The sequence below is a fragment of the Octopus bimaculoides genome, chromosome 7 (assembly GCF_001194135.2).
Source record: "Octopus bimaculoides isolate UCB-OBI-ISO-001 chromosome 7, ASM119413v2, whole genome shotgun sequence".
Taxonomy (NCBI): Eukaryota; Metazoa; Mollusca; class Cephalopoda; order Octopoda; family Octopodidae; genus Octopus; species Octopus bimaculoides.
In genome coordinates, this window is record NC_068987.1 from 74,941,732 (window position 1) to 74,960,849 (window position 19,118).

Genomic DNA, 19,118 nt, shown 5'->3' on the forward strand with positions numbered 1-19,118 from the left:
TGCTTGCATTTATTCTTTCAGACAATTTGCTGAAATGCTTGTGTATATCATTCAGTTTTGTCCTAAGTAGAAATGTTAATTGTAAAAACTTCTTTTTTTTTAATAATTCAAAGGCCAATTCAATATATAATTCAATATATAGTTAGTATTGCACAACATTGTAGTAATTTGATATTGTAACATTGATTATTAATATACTACTGTCATGGGAAATGTTATCTGACATTTTCTTTGGCCCTTGGGTCTCATGAGATCATAGATCTGCACCTGTCAAGTTTCTTTCCAATGCACAGGCATGTTTTTGTACCTTCTCCATACCACTGATGTTGTTCAAGAAAAATGGCAAAGACTAGTGTTGTTATAAAGCATTGCCATCAGAATACAAAGAGCAAGAATAGATATATCAAAGCACTGCTATTTCCATTAATCCACTGTCCTGGATCGCTACTTTGTATATAGACCATGAAAGGATTAAAAAGGTAAAGTTAACTTTGCTAGGATTTAAATTCAGAGCATAGAGAATAAGAAAAAGATACTGCAAGGCATTTTATCATAATAATTAGGGCCATGGAGGGTAGAAACAGTAAAGAAGGGACAAATTATCATGTATTTTCAAGATCAGTTTCACTTTATCTTTTATCTTAGGAGTTGTAATAAAATGAGTATTGGGTCAATACAGTCAACTACATTTACATTCTCACTAGTGTCATAGTAATTTATTGTTTCTATGTTTTTTTTTTCAATTCATCTGGAGCAGAGATAAAGAACCCCATCTCCACCTATGGACAAACTTTCATTTACATTCAGATTTGAACCTTACCCACTAACAATGTCTTTAAAAGTCATAGTTTGGTCTATAAGACCAAAATAGTAATTTAATATAAGTTGCTTTCACTAACCCATAAGGCATAAAGCAATTTTTGTTAGCTTGAATGTATGTTTTGTGACATTAATCATGAACAGAGTATATAGGAATTAATGATGTAAAAGTCATTTTTATTACAGCGAATTAACATTTAGCATTTATTTTTTACTCTAGGGCATTAATTTTGTCTTGTGTACTTACAGTGGGAATGAATAGTCAGTGTGAATTTATGTTCATTGCTTGTTGTACCATTTACAATAATTTTGAATGCTGTCAGCATTTATTGTTCATTTATGCTAAATATTTTAAGTCAATGCATAAAAGTTAATCCTTTCTGCAATGACTAGTGTTAATAAAAGAAAATAAGGATGCTGCAAAAGTTCTTTGATGAAAAGATAGACAATATTTAATTTTCATACAAGTAAATAGAAAATGTGTGTTTCTGTGTTCTTTGTAAATATTTAGTTATAGTTTATAAAAAGTACAATTTTGACCAAACAAGCAATATACTTCTTTCAGTTTCTGTCTACCAAATCCACTCACAAGGCTTTGGCCGGCCCGAGCCTATATTAGAAGACACTTGCCCAAGGTGCCACGCAGTGGGAATGAACCCGGAACCATGTGGTTGGTAAGCAAGCTACTTACCACACAGCTACTCCTGCATCTAGAGATGCAAAAATTTTGCTAGAGATGCAAAAAATTTTTTGAGGTTAAACTAACCGTAAGATAATTTAGTTTACCCTATGAAAATATTTGCAGTGTATTTAGATGGGCCAATTTTGGAAGAATCTAGAAAGAAAAAAAAACTTGTTTTAATTAGAATGAATTGTTGAACTACTAACTGGTTTCTGATACTTAATAGTGTGTCATTACTTTATTCACCAACATTGGGCATAATTTCAAAGAATGAACAGTGTGATGAATGTGGTAATATACTGTATTAACTTCACACTAAATAAGAGATTACCCAGCAAATTAAAGAGAATTTACAGAAATTTTGAAGGACCTTAAAGCTGAGCATAGTGATCTATCATACTGCTGTGAGGTTTGCTGCCCAAGCAAAGGATACGTGCACAGTGGCTTCTATGAAGTGAAAGTCTTCATGAATGTTAAAAGCATTCTCATTATGGAATCAGAAAACCAAAAATGTTATGTGACTTGTCATTATTTTTGGCCATTACCACTAACCATGTAATTCTCTTAAACTTAGTAATATAAGGGTCAAATCCCTTTATTTCTTTTCTTTGTGTCAATATCAAGAGCTTTGAATCAGTGTTGCTGCTGCTGCTTCATAAGTTGGCTACGAAAACACTTATATTTTCCAACACTGAAAGAACAAAAACCATATATGATGTTGGTGTATGCTACAGAGTATTTCAATTTTATTGGATCAATTTCAAAAGAGGTTTCAATATTTACAAAATCATGAACTAGAAGAATGAATATGCAAAACTCTTTGATGCAGTGCCAGATAATGATTCTGATTCCTTACAATTTAAGTTAATTTACAATTAGATTATACTTAGATATATAAATTTAGTTTATGTATTTTGAAATGTTATAAATTGCCTATAGATGTAATTGATAAATTTTCACTTTGAGTAATCAGCGTCGTTGTTATCATTGTTTTAACATCCATTTTTCCGTGCTTGCATCAGTCAGACAGAATTTGTTGAGACAAATTTTCTACAGTTGGATACCCTTCTTACTGCCAACCTTCATATGTTTCCTAGCAAGGTAATATTTCCCCTATGAGTGGATATGTTTACATGGAAGATTGGGAATGAATGATACTGCTTATGCAACGGTAACACTCCTTTACAACTCTCATGTGATCTCAAGATAATGCAGCACAAACACACACACGCATACTACAATGAGCTTCTTTCAGTTTCCATCTACCAAATCTACTGACAGGGCTTTGGCCAACTTGGAGCTATAGTAGAAGATACTTACCCAAGGTACTATGTAGTGGAACTAAACCTAACATCATGTGACTGAGAATCAAACTTTTTAACCCCCATATCCCTCATACTGATACCAACAGTTTGTCTCAACATAAAATTTCCCCCAAAATCACTTGGCTTAATCTTGCATACCAACAAAGAATTACCACTACATCAATCCCATTATCATCATCTCAGCTTTCCAAAGCAAATTAGAGCAAACATTCTCAATAAAAATTTAATTAAATTTAAAATGTTAATCTGTATGGCATCTTTGAGATTTCAATATTTAAAGCATTATGCCTATCTGATAATGCATTACCATATCTTAATTAATCTTGCTGAGTGCAAGTGGCATGTAAAAAACACCATTTTGAGTGTGGCCGTTGCCAGTACCACCTGACTGGCTTTCGTGCCAGTGGCATGTAAAAGCCCCCACTACACTCTCGGAGTGGTTGGCATTAGGAAGGGCATCCAGCGGTAGAAACTCTGCCAAATCAGATTGGAGCCTGGTGTAGCCATCTGGTTCACCAGTCCTCAGTCAAATCGTCCAACCCATGCTAGCATGGAAGGCAGACGTTAAACGACAACGATGATGAGTATTAAGACATACATATCTTCGAATTTCTAAAATCAAAATTTAATTAATTTTTTTTTCAGCCCAGATACAGCACTGTCTCCTGCAGCTTCTTTTGCAATTACTAGTTCTAAAAAAAACAAAAAACATGTCCACTTCTGGTCTAAAAGGTCCAGTTAGACTTCTCTAGATTAAGAAGTACTGTGGTGCTTCTTAAGAGTAATTATAATTGATTTTCATATCTTTTCATGCAAATAGTCTTTTGTTGTAATTTAAGGTAATCTGCAACACGCTATCTTGGCCATCTTTACTGCCATCTTCTGCATCATTCCTAATAAAAATTTTAATGGAATAATAGCATAAGGTGAAAAAACAACACAAATATCTTCAATACCACCATCTCTGTCATCATCACAGCCATGATTGTTATCCTTTCCACCTCTCTCTTCCTTGATTATATATATATAAATTTTTAATATAATTTTGTTTTTCTTTCTCTAGGCTTTGATATTCCTGTTAGTATTCAGCTATATCCACACTGTATTCACACGTTCCCCCATAAACTGTTTACAAAATGTACAAAAGACCTGGCCCCGGCAGGGGATTCTGCGGGTTGAGATAGTGCGCAATGCATCGGAGAACTACACAATTTTGCATTCATATCGTAAAGAATACTCAGACCTTAGTTACATTGTTAACTTACCAACACAAGAAGATCAACAACATCAACAACAGCCACAAGATGATGATGACAGCAGCAGTGAAGAAAAAACTTCAAGTTCTAAGGAACAGAGTTCAGTTTTACAGCCTACCGAGGAAGCCAAAGGGGAAGACGGGGTACCCGTGTTAGAAGGTGAGTCACATGACCAGCTTGGACTGAATGTGACTGGCACATCATCATCATCATCATCATCCTCATCATCATCATCATCATCCCCACCCCTGTCCCTGCAGTATTCTGCCAATGATGTTCTGGATTCCCCTTATGAGAGGATTTCGGTCTCAGAGCTGGAGATGATAGCACGAGTTGGTAAGTATTCACTTTCTTACTCTGCTTTTGACACTCACTGATGTGTTCCCCTCCTTGTATGTCACAATTCCTGGCATATGCAACAAACGCAATGGCTGCGAGTTTAAGGGGCTGGACTATTGACTGCTTGATCATGAGTTCAGTTCTTACTGCAGCTGTTGTGTTGTACACCTAAGCAAAATGCATGTTTTCGTTTGCATACTTTTTACTCTTTTACCAGTTTCAGTCACTGGAGTGTTGCCATGCTGGAGCACTGCTTTCAATGGCTTAGTTGATCATATCAACCCCAGTACTTATTTTTAAATCTTGTACTTCTTTTATCAACCTTTTTTTGTCAAACCACTAAGTTACAGGATATAAATGAAGACACACACACACACACACACACACACTCACTCTCATAACAGGGTTCAGTAAGAGACATTTTCCTGAAATGCTACATGCTGGGATTGAACCTAAAACTATGTGGTTGTAATGGAGACTTTTTAGCCACATTGCCAAATTGACAAAGCCACAATCTAATGGATAAAAAAGAAAAGGGTTCTCTCTCACCCAGGCTTCACAGTATACATTTAGATGGTTTGAAAGACAATCAGCTGTAAAAGATATTGCTAGCATAAAAGCATATCTCCCTTTCATATAAGCATATTTATAAAAAATAAAGTAGAGTCCTAAATGTGGCAATGCTTCAAGCGTTTTGAGTCAGTCATATCAACCCTGGTACTTACTTCAGTCTGGTATTTATCTTATTGAATAGCTAAGTACCTTTCTTTTGACACAATGCTAGTTTTTAACAACTGGTATTGTTGAATCAAATACACACACACACACACACACAGAGTACATTAGGATTCTATTCAGTTTCTATCGACCAAATTCTGCTCAAAATATATTTGTCAACTTGAGACTATAGTGGAAATACTTGACTAAGGTGCTACATGATAGACTAAAACCAGGAGTCATGTAGTTGCAAAGTAAATTTCTTAACCTCATAGCTATGCCTCTTCCTATATGTGTATATATATATGTGTATATATATATGTGTATATATATATGTGTATATATATATGTGTATATATATATGTGTATATATATATGTGTATATATATATGTATATATATATATATATATATATATATATATATACATGTATACACACATATATGTACATACTTACATCTACATGTGTATATATATGCATATCAGGGTACAGGACGTTAGAACAATGAACTACAGACAACGGAACGAACACATAGGAAAACGGAAAGCCACTTGGAATATTCCTTCATCAGCTGTCTCTATTCTAACTAGACGTTTCGAAGATAATATGTAAAACAGCTAGTTTTAAATCTTGTAGAGATATGCACACATCTAGACTGTATATAGTCTTGGTCACTTCTCCAGTTTTAAGTTCTACATTCTTTCATGTTACCTGAAAGATTTCAGTTCATGAAACTCCAGTGGGCAAACCCATTGGACTTTAAATAGATATGTGAATAAACTCTATATCTTTTATTCTTTAGTGTTACAACACTAATATTTGGCATGGTTACGTGGTTAAAAAGTTTGTTTCTGAAACATGTGGTTTTGAGTTCAGTCCCATTGCTCTGCACATTGGGCAAGTGTCTTCCACTGTAGGCCCAGGCTGACCAATGCTTTGACAGTGAATTTGTTATTGAGAAATGGTACAAATTTGTGTGTCTGCACACACATGCATGTGTGCATCTATGTGAATTTTAATGTTTTGCACTCTTCAAATGAAAAAAAAATGCATTGCATTACAAATAGTGAAGCATGTTACCATTTCCTTTTTGACTAATCATTTGCTAGTTCCAAGCTTTCAAAGACATGGAATGAGAGATCTCTTACTTAAGAAAAAAACCAAAAAACAAAAGAAACACATAAGGGTTAATAACAGAAAAATTTTCCAGATGTTAAACAAAACTCAATAGTATATATTCACCTAACTCATGCCATCATGGAAAACAGATGTAAATCGAATAAAGTTGTGTGTATAAATATGCATGCAAGTATTTACTTTTTAAAATAAGAAAAAATGGACTCCAATACATGTAGTATGTGTGCGTGTCAACTCTAATATAAACATCAGTCTGTAGAACATGTAGCTCATCAAAGTGTTCTTTAGATTCAGTGTGTTATTTTGAAATAAACTTACTTTAATACTACAATTAGTAGCAGAGAGAAAAATTTACTTACAATGTTTAATTCTTTTCTGAGTCATAATGATTTATGGAAAAAAAAATTGGTTCTTTTCCTCCACTGGATAGGAGACTTCATATTGAATAATATATATTATTTTCTATGGACACAAGACTGGTTGTGTAGTCAAAAAGCTTGCTCCTCAACCACATAGTTCAGGGTTCAATCTCAATACACAGAACCTTGTATGTTTTTTGTGTTTTATGTGAGGTTTTTTGCAATAGTAGACAAAATCAGTGCCAGAGCCATCATATACTTATATATTTTATCATTGTTATTTTAACATCTGCTTGTATGGATTGGATGGAATTTTTTTAAGGCAGATTTTCTATATCCAGATGCTTTTCCTATTGTCACCTGTTTAAAAGCAAAGTAATATTTCTCCAAGTCCTTCAAACAGAAAAACAATAAATGACTGGATATATTTTCATGGAAGCTTGTAAACAAACAATACTACTTGTATGATGGTGATGTTTGTATACAATTAGTGAATAATATCATGACAAGGACTCATAAGCATACAGCCATTTATAATGGATTTCTTTCTCGGGCTATAAAAGAAGACATTTGCCTAAGGTCCTAGACAATGGGACCAAGCCTAAAACCATGTGATTGTGAGGCGAATTTCTTAAGCACACAGCCATGCCTGTATAGTATGTGTGTGTGTGTATCTTTTGGTAAAGTATATCAGATATAAACACCTCTTATCGTCAGAGTTCTTTGAAATATTTCATTTGCATTCCGTTAAACACTGTTCATCTTCAGAAATTCCAATGAACTAGTGACTGGAAATCTTTAAGCAACAATATTGTTATTCATCAAAAGCATTTTAATCTAGTCACATTGGTCTACAGTCAGTCACAATTAGTCTACAGATAGACCTAATTTCTAAACTTTAGTCAATATTAGTCACTGACTTGTACTATATCTAATTACACATCTATGTTACATTCTACAATTTTATTTATCAACTTTCAGTACATCTGAACTGCATTACCTGTGTTGCTATTGTATATAGTCAGTATATTGTGTTACTGTTGTAAATAGTCACCACCTTACATTACTGTTGTAACCATGCCAGCATGGAAAATGGATGTTGATGATGATGATATTTGTTACTAATGTATATGTTATTACTGCTGTATTTTCTGGCATATAAATTGATGTGGTATATAATGTGAACATTCAACCATCATGATCTTTCCAAATCCTGCTGCATTTCACAGAGAATTTTTGGTCCTCCAAAGCTGTCTTGGTGTTTATAAGTTAACCTGCCATTTTCTAGCTGTAAATTTTGGTCTGAAAAATTCAGCTTGTCTGCCAGAAAATATAGTTTTGTTTATAATCACTATTTTGCACTTATGTTGTATATAGTTGCTATTTTGCATTATGGCTGTTTTGCATCCATCAAGTGTTACTATTGTGTTTTATCACCACTATATATTTTTATTAAATATAATCTTGTATATAGCCATCATCTTGTGTAACTTATATATATTTATGCCACAGGTAATGTTACAATCATATTTAGCCTGTTACAAGATGTAACAATAGATCTTGTTATTCTTACGGCTACATTGAAGTCATTTACAACTGGTCATCAATATCTGTGCATGTTCTAAGGACCAGTTGTTTACATAAATATCCTTCAAATCACTCCTGGCCATCTGAAATAAGGATTGGTGTATTGGGTAATGTATTCCAAAGTAGACACCACCTGAAAAAAAGATGAGATGGTCATGACTAGAAAACTTTTCTTCACAGGTTCACTCAAGCAGGGTTGACCTAAGGCTAAACAGCTAGTATTGTTGTTGGGTATGTATATCTCCAAATAAACTTGCAGTGACTGATATAGATATACAGACTTGCAGAGGAGCATTTAATAAATGCACAAAGACTGTTTCATAAATGAAAGGAAGCTGGAGATGATGGTGTCAGAAACACTATTGTTTCTGAAATACTAATAACTCTCTCCTTAAAACTGTTGACCCCACCCACTTGTAATGCCTTCTTCATAATCATGTAACAAGAAAAACAACTTGTTACTCCATGAAGCCTATCTGGAGTTTAAGGCCAGGAGTTTAGCATAAGCTGATTTAAAATCCTTGTCTTCAGAGTTACAACAGTGAGTAGTAAAATGGTAAGAACAGCTGCTACGACTCCAGATGAGTCGATTTGTTGATGTTAAATGTCTGTAAAATCAATATAAACAATTAGAAAATCTAGCCAACAAGATCACCTCTATGTAGTTGGTTGACTTGCTCTAAATACTAGCCTAATCTTCCTTGAATTGCACTCTACTATTTTTAAATAAAAACAGGAACATTGACTAATGAAGTTCTAGATGCACTGCCTGGAGAGAAAAAAAATGTTCTGCTCTAGGGCGGGGCTGGTTTAAACAGTATGAAATTAGAAAATTAATATTTTAGATTTTATTTTTAAAAATTTCCTTTTCCTTAGTATTTTTGTTGAGTTTTAAGAATATTTCCTTCTGTAAATTTTTCCACACATATGCACACGTATGTTGATGGAACTAATTTAGCTAATAAATCAAATTTGTTAATTGTTTATGCATATCTTTGTTTAAATATAAACATGTTTTACATGTTAAATTTATTTCAATTTTATTCTATTTATAGTTTGGCCAGAAGAAAAATATATTGTAGAATATTCCTTGGAATATGGATTCTTACGGCTGTCTCCCAAGACAAGAGATCGGCTTAACATCAGTGTTATGTTGGTGACGCTAGGTAAGATGTGTTTTCCTTGGTTTTGTTTAATAACACTGACATCATTTATATCAGTGACAGCTACATGATGACTAACAAGCAGCATGTAACAATAAATATATTGTGTTTGTGATGATGAAATGTATTAGTATACATGAATACATTATAATGCCACATGATTTTGCAACTGGTTGCCAGAATATTAGAAAACAAAATTGAACAAAGTGTCATTATCATTCCATTTTAACTTTCATTAGTTTATTATTTAAGAGTATTGTACAAAACTAAAGGTTATTTCCAAAAATTATTGCTTCACTCAAGTTACAATATTTTTGAAGTTATCACTTAGTTTGCAATTTTCAAATGAATTGCTTGTTATCATAAGTGGAAAAGGTTTTGCCACTGTGAAAAATTCCATACTTTTGGGTGGAACATTTTTACACTTTTGCACAATGGAACACCAGTTTTGCTACATCCTTTGCAGACAGACTTAACTCTCAATGTCTTGCTTGTTGTGGTTGTTATGTAACTCCAGATTAACTTTTATGAAGCATACTTATGGCATGTAACTTGCTGAACAATTAGGTGTGACCCAGAGATTTGTAGTTAGGATATTCCTGGCTTCCACCTAGTTTCAACTTTTACTCAGCAATCTTCAAAATAGATGATTCATCATCATCATCATTTAACTTCTGCCTCCCATGCTGGCATGGGCGGGACAGTTTGACAAGGGTAGGTTAGGCAGAAGCCTGCACCAGACTTCTGTTTTGGCAAGATTTTTACAGCTGGATGCCCTTCTTAACACCAACCACTCAGCAGAGTGGACTTCGTGCTTTTTACGTGGCACAAGCACAGGTGAGGTCAGTTTTAGCAAGGTTTTTACGACTGGATGCTCTTCCAAATGCCAACCACTTTATAGTGTGGACTGGGTGCTTTTAAGTGGCACCTGCACTGACAGGATCACCAAGTGCTTGCAAGACAAAAGACAAAAAAAGACCTCTTGAGATGGGAGGGTGCATTGGAGGAGGTGATCTTGTATCAGATGATGAAAGGTTATAGTGAGGCAGTAAGACAGAAACTGTAGGGGAAGTACATGATTACCTGGCAGGGGGAGAGAGAGATCAAGAATGAAGACAGAAACAGGTGTGCTGCCGCAAAGGAAATACATGGTTACCCAACATGAGGGAAGCGCAGGAGAAGGAGAGAGAGAGTGGGGGCAGCAGAATAGAGATGGTGGCAAAGTGCCAGGCATACGCAATGATACAGTGAGACAGGATGTGGGTGGAACACGCAGGTCAGAAGCTAGCAGAGAGCAATGATACAGTGGCACAGGGCCAAGAGGACAGGATTGGGGAGTGGGAGGTAAGTCTAATGCATGAAGTGGAAATGTGAGGAAGAGAAGAGATGTAGTTTGGTTTGTTGTGGTAGAGTCTGAGAATTTTTTTTGAGTGTAGGTGGGACATACAGTGTTTCTAGAACTCAGTTTCACTGACGTGGGAGAGTCTTCTCAAGAACTTCATATTGCCAGATATCTTGGTCCATTGTCGTTTCCTCTGTGTGGCCCAACATCCCAAGATCAGTCCTTACCACTTTGTCCCATGTCTTCCTGGGTCTCCCTCTTCCACAGGTGCCATCAACTTTCGGTGATTGGCACCTTCTTTATGCAGCTCTCCTCATTCATATTTATCACATGTCCAAATCAATGCAATCTTTTCTCTTGCATGCTACATTTGATTCCTCTTAAGCCCAACTTTCCTCTCAATATATTTGCACTTTGTTGTACATGCACCCTGATGTTGCAAATCCAATACCTTCATTTCTCTCCAGTCTCTGCATGTCTTCTGCATTCAGAGCCCATGTCTCACTACCATGGAGTATAACCATTTACACACAAGGATCATATAATCTACCTTTCACTCTGAGAGAGAGAGAGAGTCCTTTTGTTGCCAACAGAGGTAATAGCTCTCTGAACTTCCGCTACCCAATTCTTATTCTAGAAACAATACTTTCAGAAAATCCTCCACCATTGCTAATTTGGTCACCTAGGTAACAGAAACTATCTACAGCCTCAAGAGAACCTTCTGGGCATTTGAGAGAATCTAGGTCCTGTGTGCTCTTAATGCTTATTATTCCTGCACATCTGCCACATACAAAGACAACTTTATCTGTTAATCTACCTGTGATTCCACTGCAGCTCTTATGTGTCCATAGTTTACACTGGGTGCAGTGAATGGAATTTCTCCCAACTTCTTTCCTACATATTGCACAGGGCCATTTTCTTGACGGAAAGAGAGTTTTATCTTCTTTCTTACAAAGCAACAACTTAGGTCTTTGCTAGGTTAAATTTAAGGTCCCTTGATTCCAGGTTTTGTTTCCATACCTGGAATTTCTCCTCCAATTCTACTAAAGATTCTGCAATAAGAGCAAGGTCATCAGGATATAGCAGTTCCTGCCAGCACCCAGTTTTGAATTCCTCTGTTATGGCCTGGAGGACTATAATGACTAAGAGTAGGCCGAGAACTGAGCCCTGGTGAACCCCTACCTGTATTGTTAAATTCATCGCTATTCTTGGCCAACTCTCACCTTACTGGCAGCACCACTGTACATGGCTTGTATGGTTCTTACAAGTCACTCCTCTACTCCTAACTTCCTTAGATCCTTAGAGACCACCATATAACAGAGCAGGGAACTCTGTCAAAAGCTTTCTCTAGGTCGATGAAGGATAAGTACAATGGCTTCCTTTTGGCCAAATACTTTTCCTGCAGTTGTCTCACTGGAAGATGGCATCTGTGATAATCTTCCCAGGTACAAAACCAAACTGCATCTCGTCTAGTTTAATTCTATTTCTAATCAATTGGGCTATAACCCTTTCAGTAACTTTCATGACTTGGTCTAGCAATTAAAGGACTTTGTAGCTGTTTCTGTCTAAGGCATCGCCTTTATCTTAGTAGCAGCTAACTATAATACTACTACACCATTCAATGGGGATGGTGCCCTCCTGAATAACCTGATTAACTATATGGGTGACTAAGCTGTATTCTATACCACCAGAGATTTTAATCATCTCAGCAGTGATTCCTGATGGCCCAGGGACTTTCCCTATCTTCATGTCCTTAATTGCCTTATCTATTATGCTGCTATCAACATTAATGGCTGGTCCCTCAATTGGTTCGGTATTTGGTAAACTTTCTTTCTCCCATTCATTTTCCACATTTTGTAACTTTTCATAGTGACACTTCCATGCATCTTCTTTGAGTCACTAAGTGCAAGCATACCATTATCCATTCGCACACATTTCTCTCCTACCAAATCTCTATTCTCTCTGATACACTGCTTTGCAATCGTGAACACCTCATGCCTCTGATCCTCATACTGTAGAACATTTGCACATATCTCACCTTCAGCTACTCCTTTTGCTATGTATACCTGACACCTAGCTGCCCTTTTGGCTATCTGATATAATTCTCTGCTTCCACCATTTTTCCAGTCTTTCCAGGCCTGTCTTTTTGCTTTTAAGCACTGTCAACCACCTTGCTCCACCACCATGTCACTCTTGGTTTAACTGGGACTCTGCACCAACCACAGATTTTGTCTGTAGTCCTCAGTAAATTGTCTTGCAGGAATGTCCAATTGTCCTCTAACCTATATGTCCCCCAACTCTTCCTCTCTTTCATCAGAAGCTTCCATTCGTAAATCTTTAAGTTTTTGTCTGTTTGTTAGGTCTTTGAGCTTCCATAGTCTTCTTTTTCAGATTGGTTTATTTCTCCAAGCCTTTCTAACTCTAATTCTGAAGTCACTAACTATTAATTTACGTTGGGTTGTACACTCTTCACCTGGGAAAGACTTTGCATTTTTAAGCATCCATCTATCTTGTTGCCTAGTGAGGAGGTAATCAGCCTGGCTTATGTGCTCACCACCAGACTGATTAGGTGATTAGGTGGCTGGCTGGTTTTTTTGAAGTTAGTGTTGCAGATCATGAGATCATTTGCATCACAGAACTCCAGCAGTCTTGTTCCCTTCTCATTTCTATGTCCAAAAACCATAACCCCTATGCACTCCCTGGAATCCATGGGGACGCTGTCCAATATGTCCATTGAAGTCACTAGCCACAATTACCAAGTGTCTGTCATTTGTTTTTGAGGTGGTCTGCAAAAGGACCTCATAAAATTGGTCCTTCTGCTTATCAGTCAACTGCATATAATATACCTAATCCTGTATATAATATTGCTTCAAATTTTAGTACAAAGTCAGGAATTTTATGGGAAGAGGCTTAGTCGATTACATTGACACCAATATTTGGCCGCCACTTTATTTTATTTATTCTGAAGGGATGAAAGGCAGAATTGATCTCGGCCATATTTTTTAACTCAGAACATAAAGAGGCATAAAAAATACTGTTAAGTATTTGTCTGGGACACCAATGATTTTGCTGTCTTAATCCTGTATATAATATACTTCAAATGAATTAGATTTTGGTTCACAGAGACATTTGTTCAGTAGCCTGGACCACCTAAATGCAAGTACAGATTATTAGAAGGTTCAGTTTAAGGCTGTGTATCTCATTCCTCCATTTTTACTTGATATTTTACTTTAACTTTGATTACTTACGAGAAATTTTAATCATGAAACTAAAACTAAGCTATGACCATTGTCATATATAAATTCAATATTCCATGCCTCCTTTAGGAGAAAGGGACAGTGTCTATTAACTTTGCAGATATTCCCAAGAGGCTGGCAAAATTGATATGGCTGTTTGTTTAAAGTTAGAACATTTATAAACTGGCACCTGCAGCAAAAAAATAAAAAATTTAAACCAAAAAAAAAAAAAAAAAGAGGAATGAGAAGAGGAATTTCAGAAGGTTAGTTGGGAAAAAATGGTTAGTGGTGGATAGAATGCTGGGGATTATGGAGGAGAAAGATAGCCAGAGTAGAAGCCATTGATTGTAGTAGCAATAAAAGTGTAGAAGGATTAGACAGAAGCTGTCATGTATTGAAAAATGCCTGAAGCCCACTTGGTGACTACATTACCGCTTACACAACAGAGCACCTGCCTGACTTACACCACCCCCTGTTGTTTATATGGCACATAGTCCAACAAGTCTCCAAGATTGGTAAATTGTATAATCTAATGAGAACCAGTGAATTATAATTATCAACAAGTAATCAATCTTAATGATAAATTGGTTGTGTCATTAAGAGTGTCAGATAAAATACCAAGTGGTATTTGATACTCTGCTTTCTCTGAATTGAAACCTGCCAAGATCAACTTTGCATTTCATCCTTTCAGGGTCGATAAAGAAAATGTACAAATTGAGGATGATGAATTAGAATTGTAAAGACATTGAACTGGATACCTTTTTGTATTTGTTCCAGTTCTTTGTATTCTTAGTTCAAATCTCACCATGGCCTACTTGAAAGGCAGATTTAATCCATTATGTATACACCACCACCTGACACCTTGGATGCCTTTAGCAAAGTCCATTCTGTTGCAAGCATTTGAGCCAAATGTCCAGTTAGAGGAGACCTTCTTTCCTTGCTTTGACCAATCTTAAAAGGCCTTGCAAAAGGTCATGGGCACTGCTATTCCCTCCAGACTGTAAGATAAAATTAAAAAATCTTACAATCCCAATTGTATACCCAGTTGCTCATTCTAGGTGGTTTGTTCTCTCACCTTCTGAAAATATTGATTCAATGTGAAAGAGAAAATCTATTTCTGCCTATAATTGGGTTGTTGTTACTGTTTAACCCCCCAGAATGGAACCATTATTAGAGACAATCCAGCCATGACCATCCTACATGTTATTTATTTAGGATTTAAAAGACTTCATTGACCTATGTGTGCTTTTGTCTTCATATAATTGGTGGGGGTAAGATTTGAGTGACATTTGGTTACTATTTCTAGCAGGTTGTTGGATGATGTCTGTGATAATCTGAAACAAAGATAGGCTATCAATATTTATTTCAGTCTGGAAGAAGAAACTTTGCCCAAGACTTGTGCCAGGCCCTTAAAGATTCTTGAGATTGATGGAGTTGGCATTCAGCTTAAAGAGCACCAAGTTGCTACTTGTTAGAAAAATGTGAATGGGAAGTGAATTCTAGAGGGAGGTAGGACTAGGAAAAGTGATTTATGTATGACTTGGGACAGAAGGAGACAATTGAGTGTAACAATTTGACATGGCTGACTGGACATTCAACCTGTTTTAGCACTGAAGGTAAATGTACACACACACACACACACACACACACACACACACACACACACACACACACACACACACACACACACACACACATACAGAAATATATACTTACAGACAGAGAGAGGGATTGGGAGTGAGGCATTACACACACAAACATAACTAAATGCTCAAACACACAAAAGACCTAAAAGCTGGCACTTGATCGATTAGGATTTAAATGAATGTTCCAGTTGATCCAATCAATAGAACAACCTGCTTGTGAAATTAATATGTCAATGGCTGAGTATTCCACAGACGTGTACCCTTAATGTAGCTCTCTGAGGAGATTCAGCATGACAAAGAGTGTGACAAGACTGGCCCTTTGAATTACAGGTACTACTCATTTTTGCCAGCTGAAAGGACTGGAGTGGTGTGAAGTAAAGCATCTTGCCCAAAGAGACAACACACCTCCAGTGGGAATTGAATGCTTGACCTTACAACTGTGAGCTGAGTACTCTAACCACTAAGCCAGACACTTTCACTACTCAGACACATAAACAGAGAGAGAGAGAGAGAAACATTAAAATGTCTGATGTCAAGTCAGCAACACCAAATCAGTGGCACCAAAATGGCTGTGCCAAAATATCTGTTATTTAGACTTGGGGATAAGAGGCACGAAATGGGGGATGAGTATGACTGGAGTTCTTGGGTGAGGGTGATAAGCAATTATCTAATCTAAGGAACAGAGTCTTTGTAAAAGTGTATAGAGGTGGGTAGGGCTAGATTAAGACCCATAGAGGCCCTAAGCACTCAAAATTCTTTTGGTGCACCCATATCTATATAATTCAAAATATAAACAATGATTAACCATAAAATAAATTTTTATTTTTAAAAATGAAACAAAAATAACAGTAAGATTGAAAATAATGTTTATTTATGTATACTCCTACTTTATTTATATTTGAGAATTTTTCTCCAATTTTTTTGTCTTTTGGCAGCAAAATCTTTGATCCGATTCTCACTATGACACTATGAAGCACTTTGAAATTATAATTCTGATCATGTAAACCACTTCGAATATTATTTTAGCAAGTTTAAAGTGATTTCTTTTGTGCTGTAAACCATTTACCATTTCATTATGTTTGAGAAAAGGAAGAATTAGTAATGTCTGGAGCACCTTTGATCATAAATCTGATTAACCCTTTAGCATTCAGATTTCTTAGTCAAATATGTTGCTTATATATTCACATTGTTTTGAATTAATCACATACATACATACATAAGTAAATTTATATTTTATGTAGAATGTCTTACAGCTGTTTCAGGGAAAATTCAATGTATCCCTTCATCTTTACTAATCTTTGGTTTTCTTTTTCTTTTTGTCTGTATGTTTTCTGTGACTAAATATTCTATATTTTCTCTCCTCTTCAGATCCTTTAAAGGATGAATGCTTTGGAGACAGCTTTACACGGTTTCTTCTGGAAGAATTCTTGGGTTATGATGATATCCTAATGGCTAGCATCAAACAACTGGCCGAGCAAGAAGATAACAAAGGTAAATCCCCTTTTGAACTGTTTCAGCTTTTATTGCTATGCACTATTATTGTATAGCACACTAGTTGCAATTTTAATCGTGTCATCCTTTTAAATTTCAAGCAAACCACCATCATAATCAGCTTCATTCAACTCATATGCTTTCATGGTATCAGCCATAATATGAATCCTTGCCTCCTTCTCGTCTCTTATCACTGTCCCACGTTGTATTGAGGTGATGTGTTTGTGTTTTTAAGCTGACAGGGAACAATTTGTGGGTAATTTTAGCTGTTATTTTTAAAGAGTCAAGCAACTATGTAGATCCTTTTTTGCTGGCTTGATTCCTGATTATGATTTTCCTATAGGGAAAATATGGTCAAAGAATGAAAGTTGAATCTGAATGTTAACGTCATTATTTTGAGAAGGGCTGCAAAACTCACTGGCCACTGTTCCCTTCTGTAACTAAATAACTCGGAAAAAACATAAGAGTTCTTTCTAAGAGTTACCACATAAAAAAGTTACTGAAAATAATACTTAACTTGCGTACAGTTTCAGTTTCCATTTACCAGATCCACTGGTTCAGGGCTATAGTAGAAGATACTTACCCAAAGTACCATACAGTGGGACCAAACCTAAAACATTGTGGTTTGGAAGCAAACTTCTAAACTACGTCCATGCCTACAACTCCCAAAATTACTTTTAGAACATGGTTAAATTTACATAGCTAAACCTTAGTGTACTGCATAATTGATTTTCTTCCACATGAAACAAATATTTGTTGTATGAATCAGTGAGGGAACACCTACATGGTCACTTGACTTGCCTGATATAGCAGCCAAATTTCCATCAAATCACACTCTCTCTGCTATCTTTAGCAATCACGAATATCTGCTGCTCACCAGGAATCTCATTGAAGGAGTAGATGTACATAATTATGAAGGCCTGTTGCAGGAGAGTTACTAGCTTTCAAAGGCTAATCTCAAAATGCTGAGCCTGTCAAAGAAGATGATAAAGGTCTGAGATATATGGTACATTGCTCTACTCAAGATGACCTGCCCACCACAACAGAACAGAATTGATATCCTAAAACCACTTGGTAATACTTGCCCATGAAGGGCAATGGTACTGGTGCCATGTAAAATGCACTGGTGATGATGCTACATAAATAGCACCTTATACACTCTGTAAACTGGTTGGTGTTAGAAAGGGCTTCCATCTCTAGAGACCAAACCAAAACACACAACTGGAACCTGTGTTACTCCGGGCCTGCCAGCTCTTGTCAAACTGTCCAATCCATGCCAGGATGGAAAACAGACCTTAAATGATGATAATAATACTTATTTAGTGAGCCACAACAGTTTCTCACTGGCAAGAACAAGTCAAAATTGGTAAGAGCTGTGGTCCCTATAGCAGGTGGTCAAAAGATGTCAGAGGTTCCAGACAAACATTCTCCCACAATGTGTGACTGTATGGTATTCTTTCTTTTATTCTTTTGCTTGTTTCAGTCATTTGACTTTGGTCATGCTGGAGCATAATTCTAAAAGGTGTTAGTCAAAGGAATTGACCCCAGGACTTATTCTTTGTAAGCCTGGTACTTATTCTATCAGATTTTTTTGGCAAACCACTAAGTTACAGGGACATAAACACACCAGCATTGGTTGTCAAGCAATGGTGGGGGACAGACACACACACACATACTCGTATATATATGTGTATATAGAAAAGCTGAACATTAGAAGCATCAGTTGTGGCGTGCAAGAGAGACGATTGCGCTGGTATGGACATGTGGTGAGAATGGAGGAGGATAGCTGCGTGAAAAAGTGCCACACCCTAACAGTTGAGGGAACCCGTGGAAGAGGTAGGCCCAGGAAGACCTGGGCTGAGGTGGTGAGGCAAGACCTTCGTACATTGGGCCTCACCGAGGCGATGACTATGGACCGAGACCTTTGGAAATGGGCTGTGCGTGAGAAGACCCGGCAAGCCAAGTAAGATCGTTGCCAGTGCCCCTGGACTGGTTCTTGTGCGGGTGGCACATGAGAT

The 19,118-nt window shown here is 36.5% G+C and overlaps 1 protein-coding gene across 4 annotated transcripts in view; it reads left to right on the plus strand.

Moving 5' to 3' along the window:
* LOC106878148 (membralin) overlaps positions 1–19,118 on the plus strand; it is a 79,808-nt gene that overhangs the window by 51,129 nt on the left and 9,561 nt on the right. For 3 of the 4 annotated variants that reach the window (XM_014927275.2, XM_014927277.2, XM_052969762.1), the window contains exons 3-5: positions 3,890–4,418; positions 9,278–9,388; positions 16,978–17,100. In XM_014927275.2, coding sequence (XP_014782761.1) covers positions 3,890–4,418; positions 9,278–9,388; positions 16,978–17,100 — 763 coding nt within the window. The remainder of the gene's footprint in view (positions 1–3,889; positions 4,419–9,277; positions 9,389–16,977; positions 17,101–19,118) is intronic. The other variant, XM_014927278.2, reaches the window with a different exon arrangement.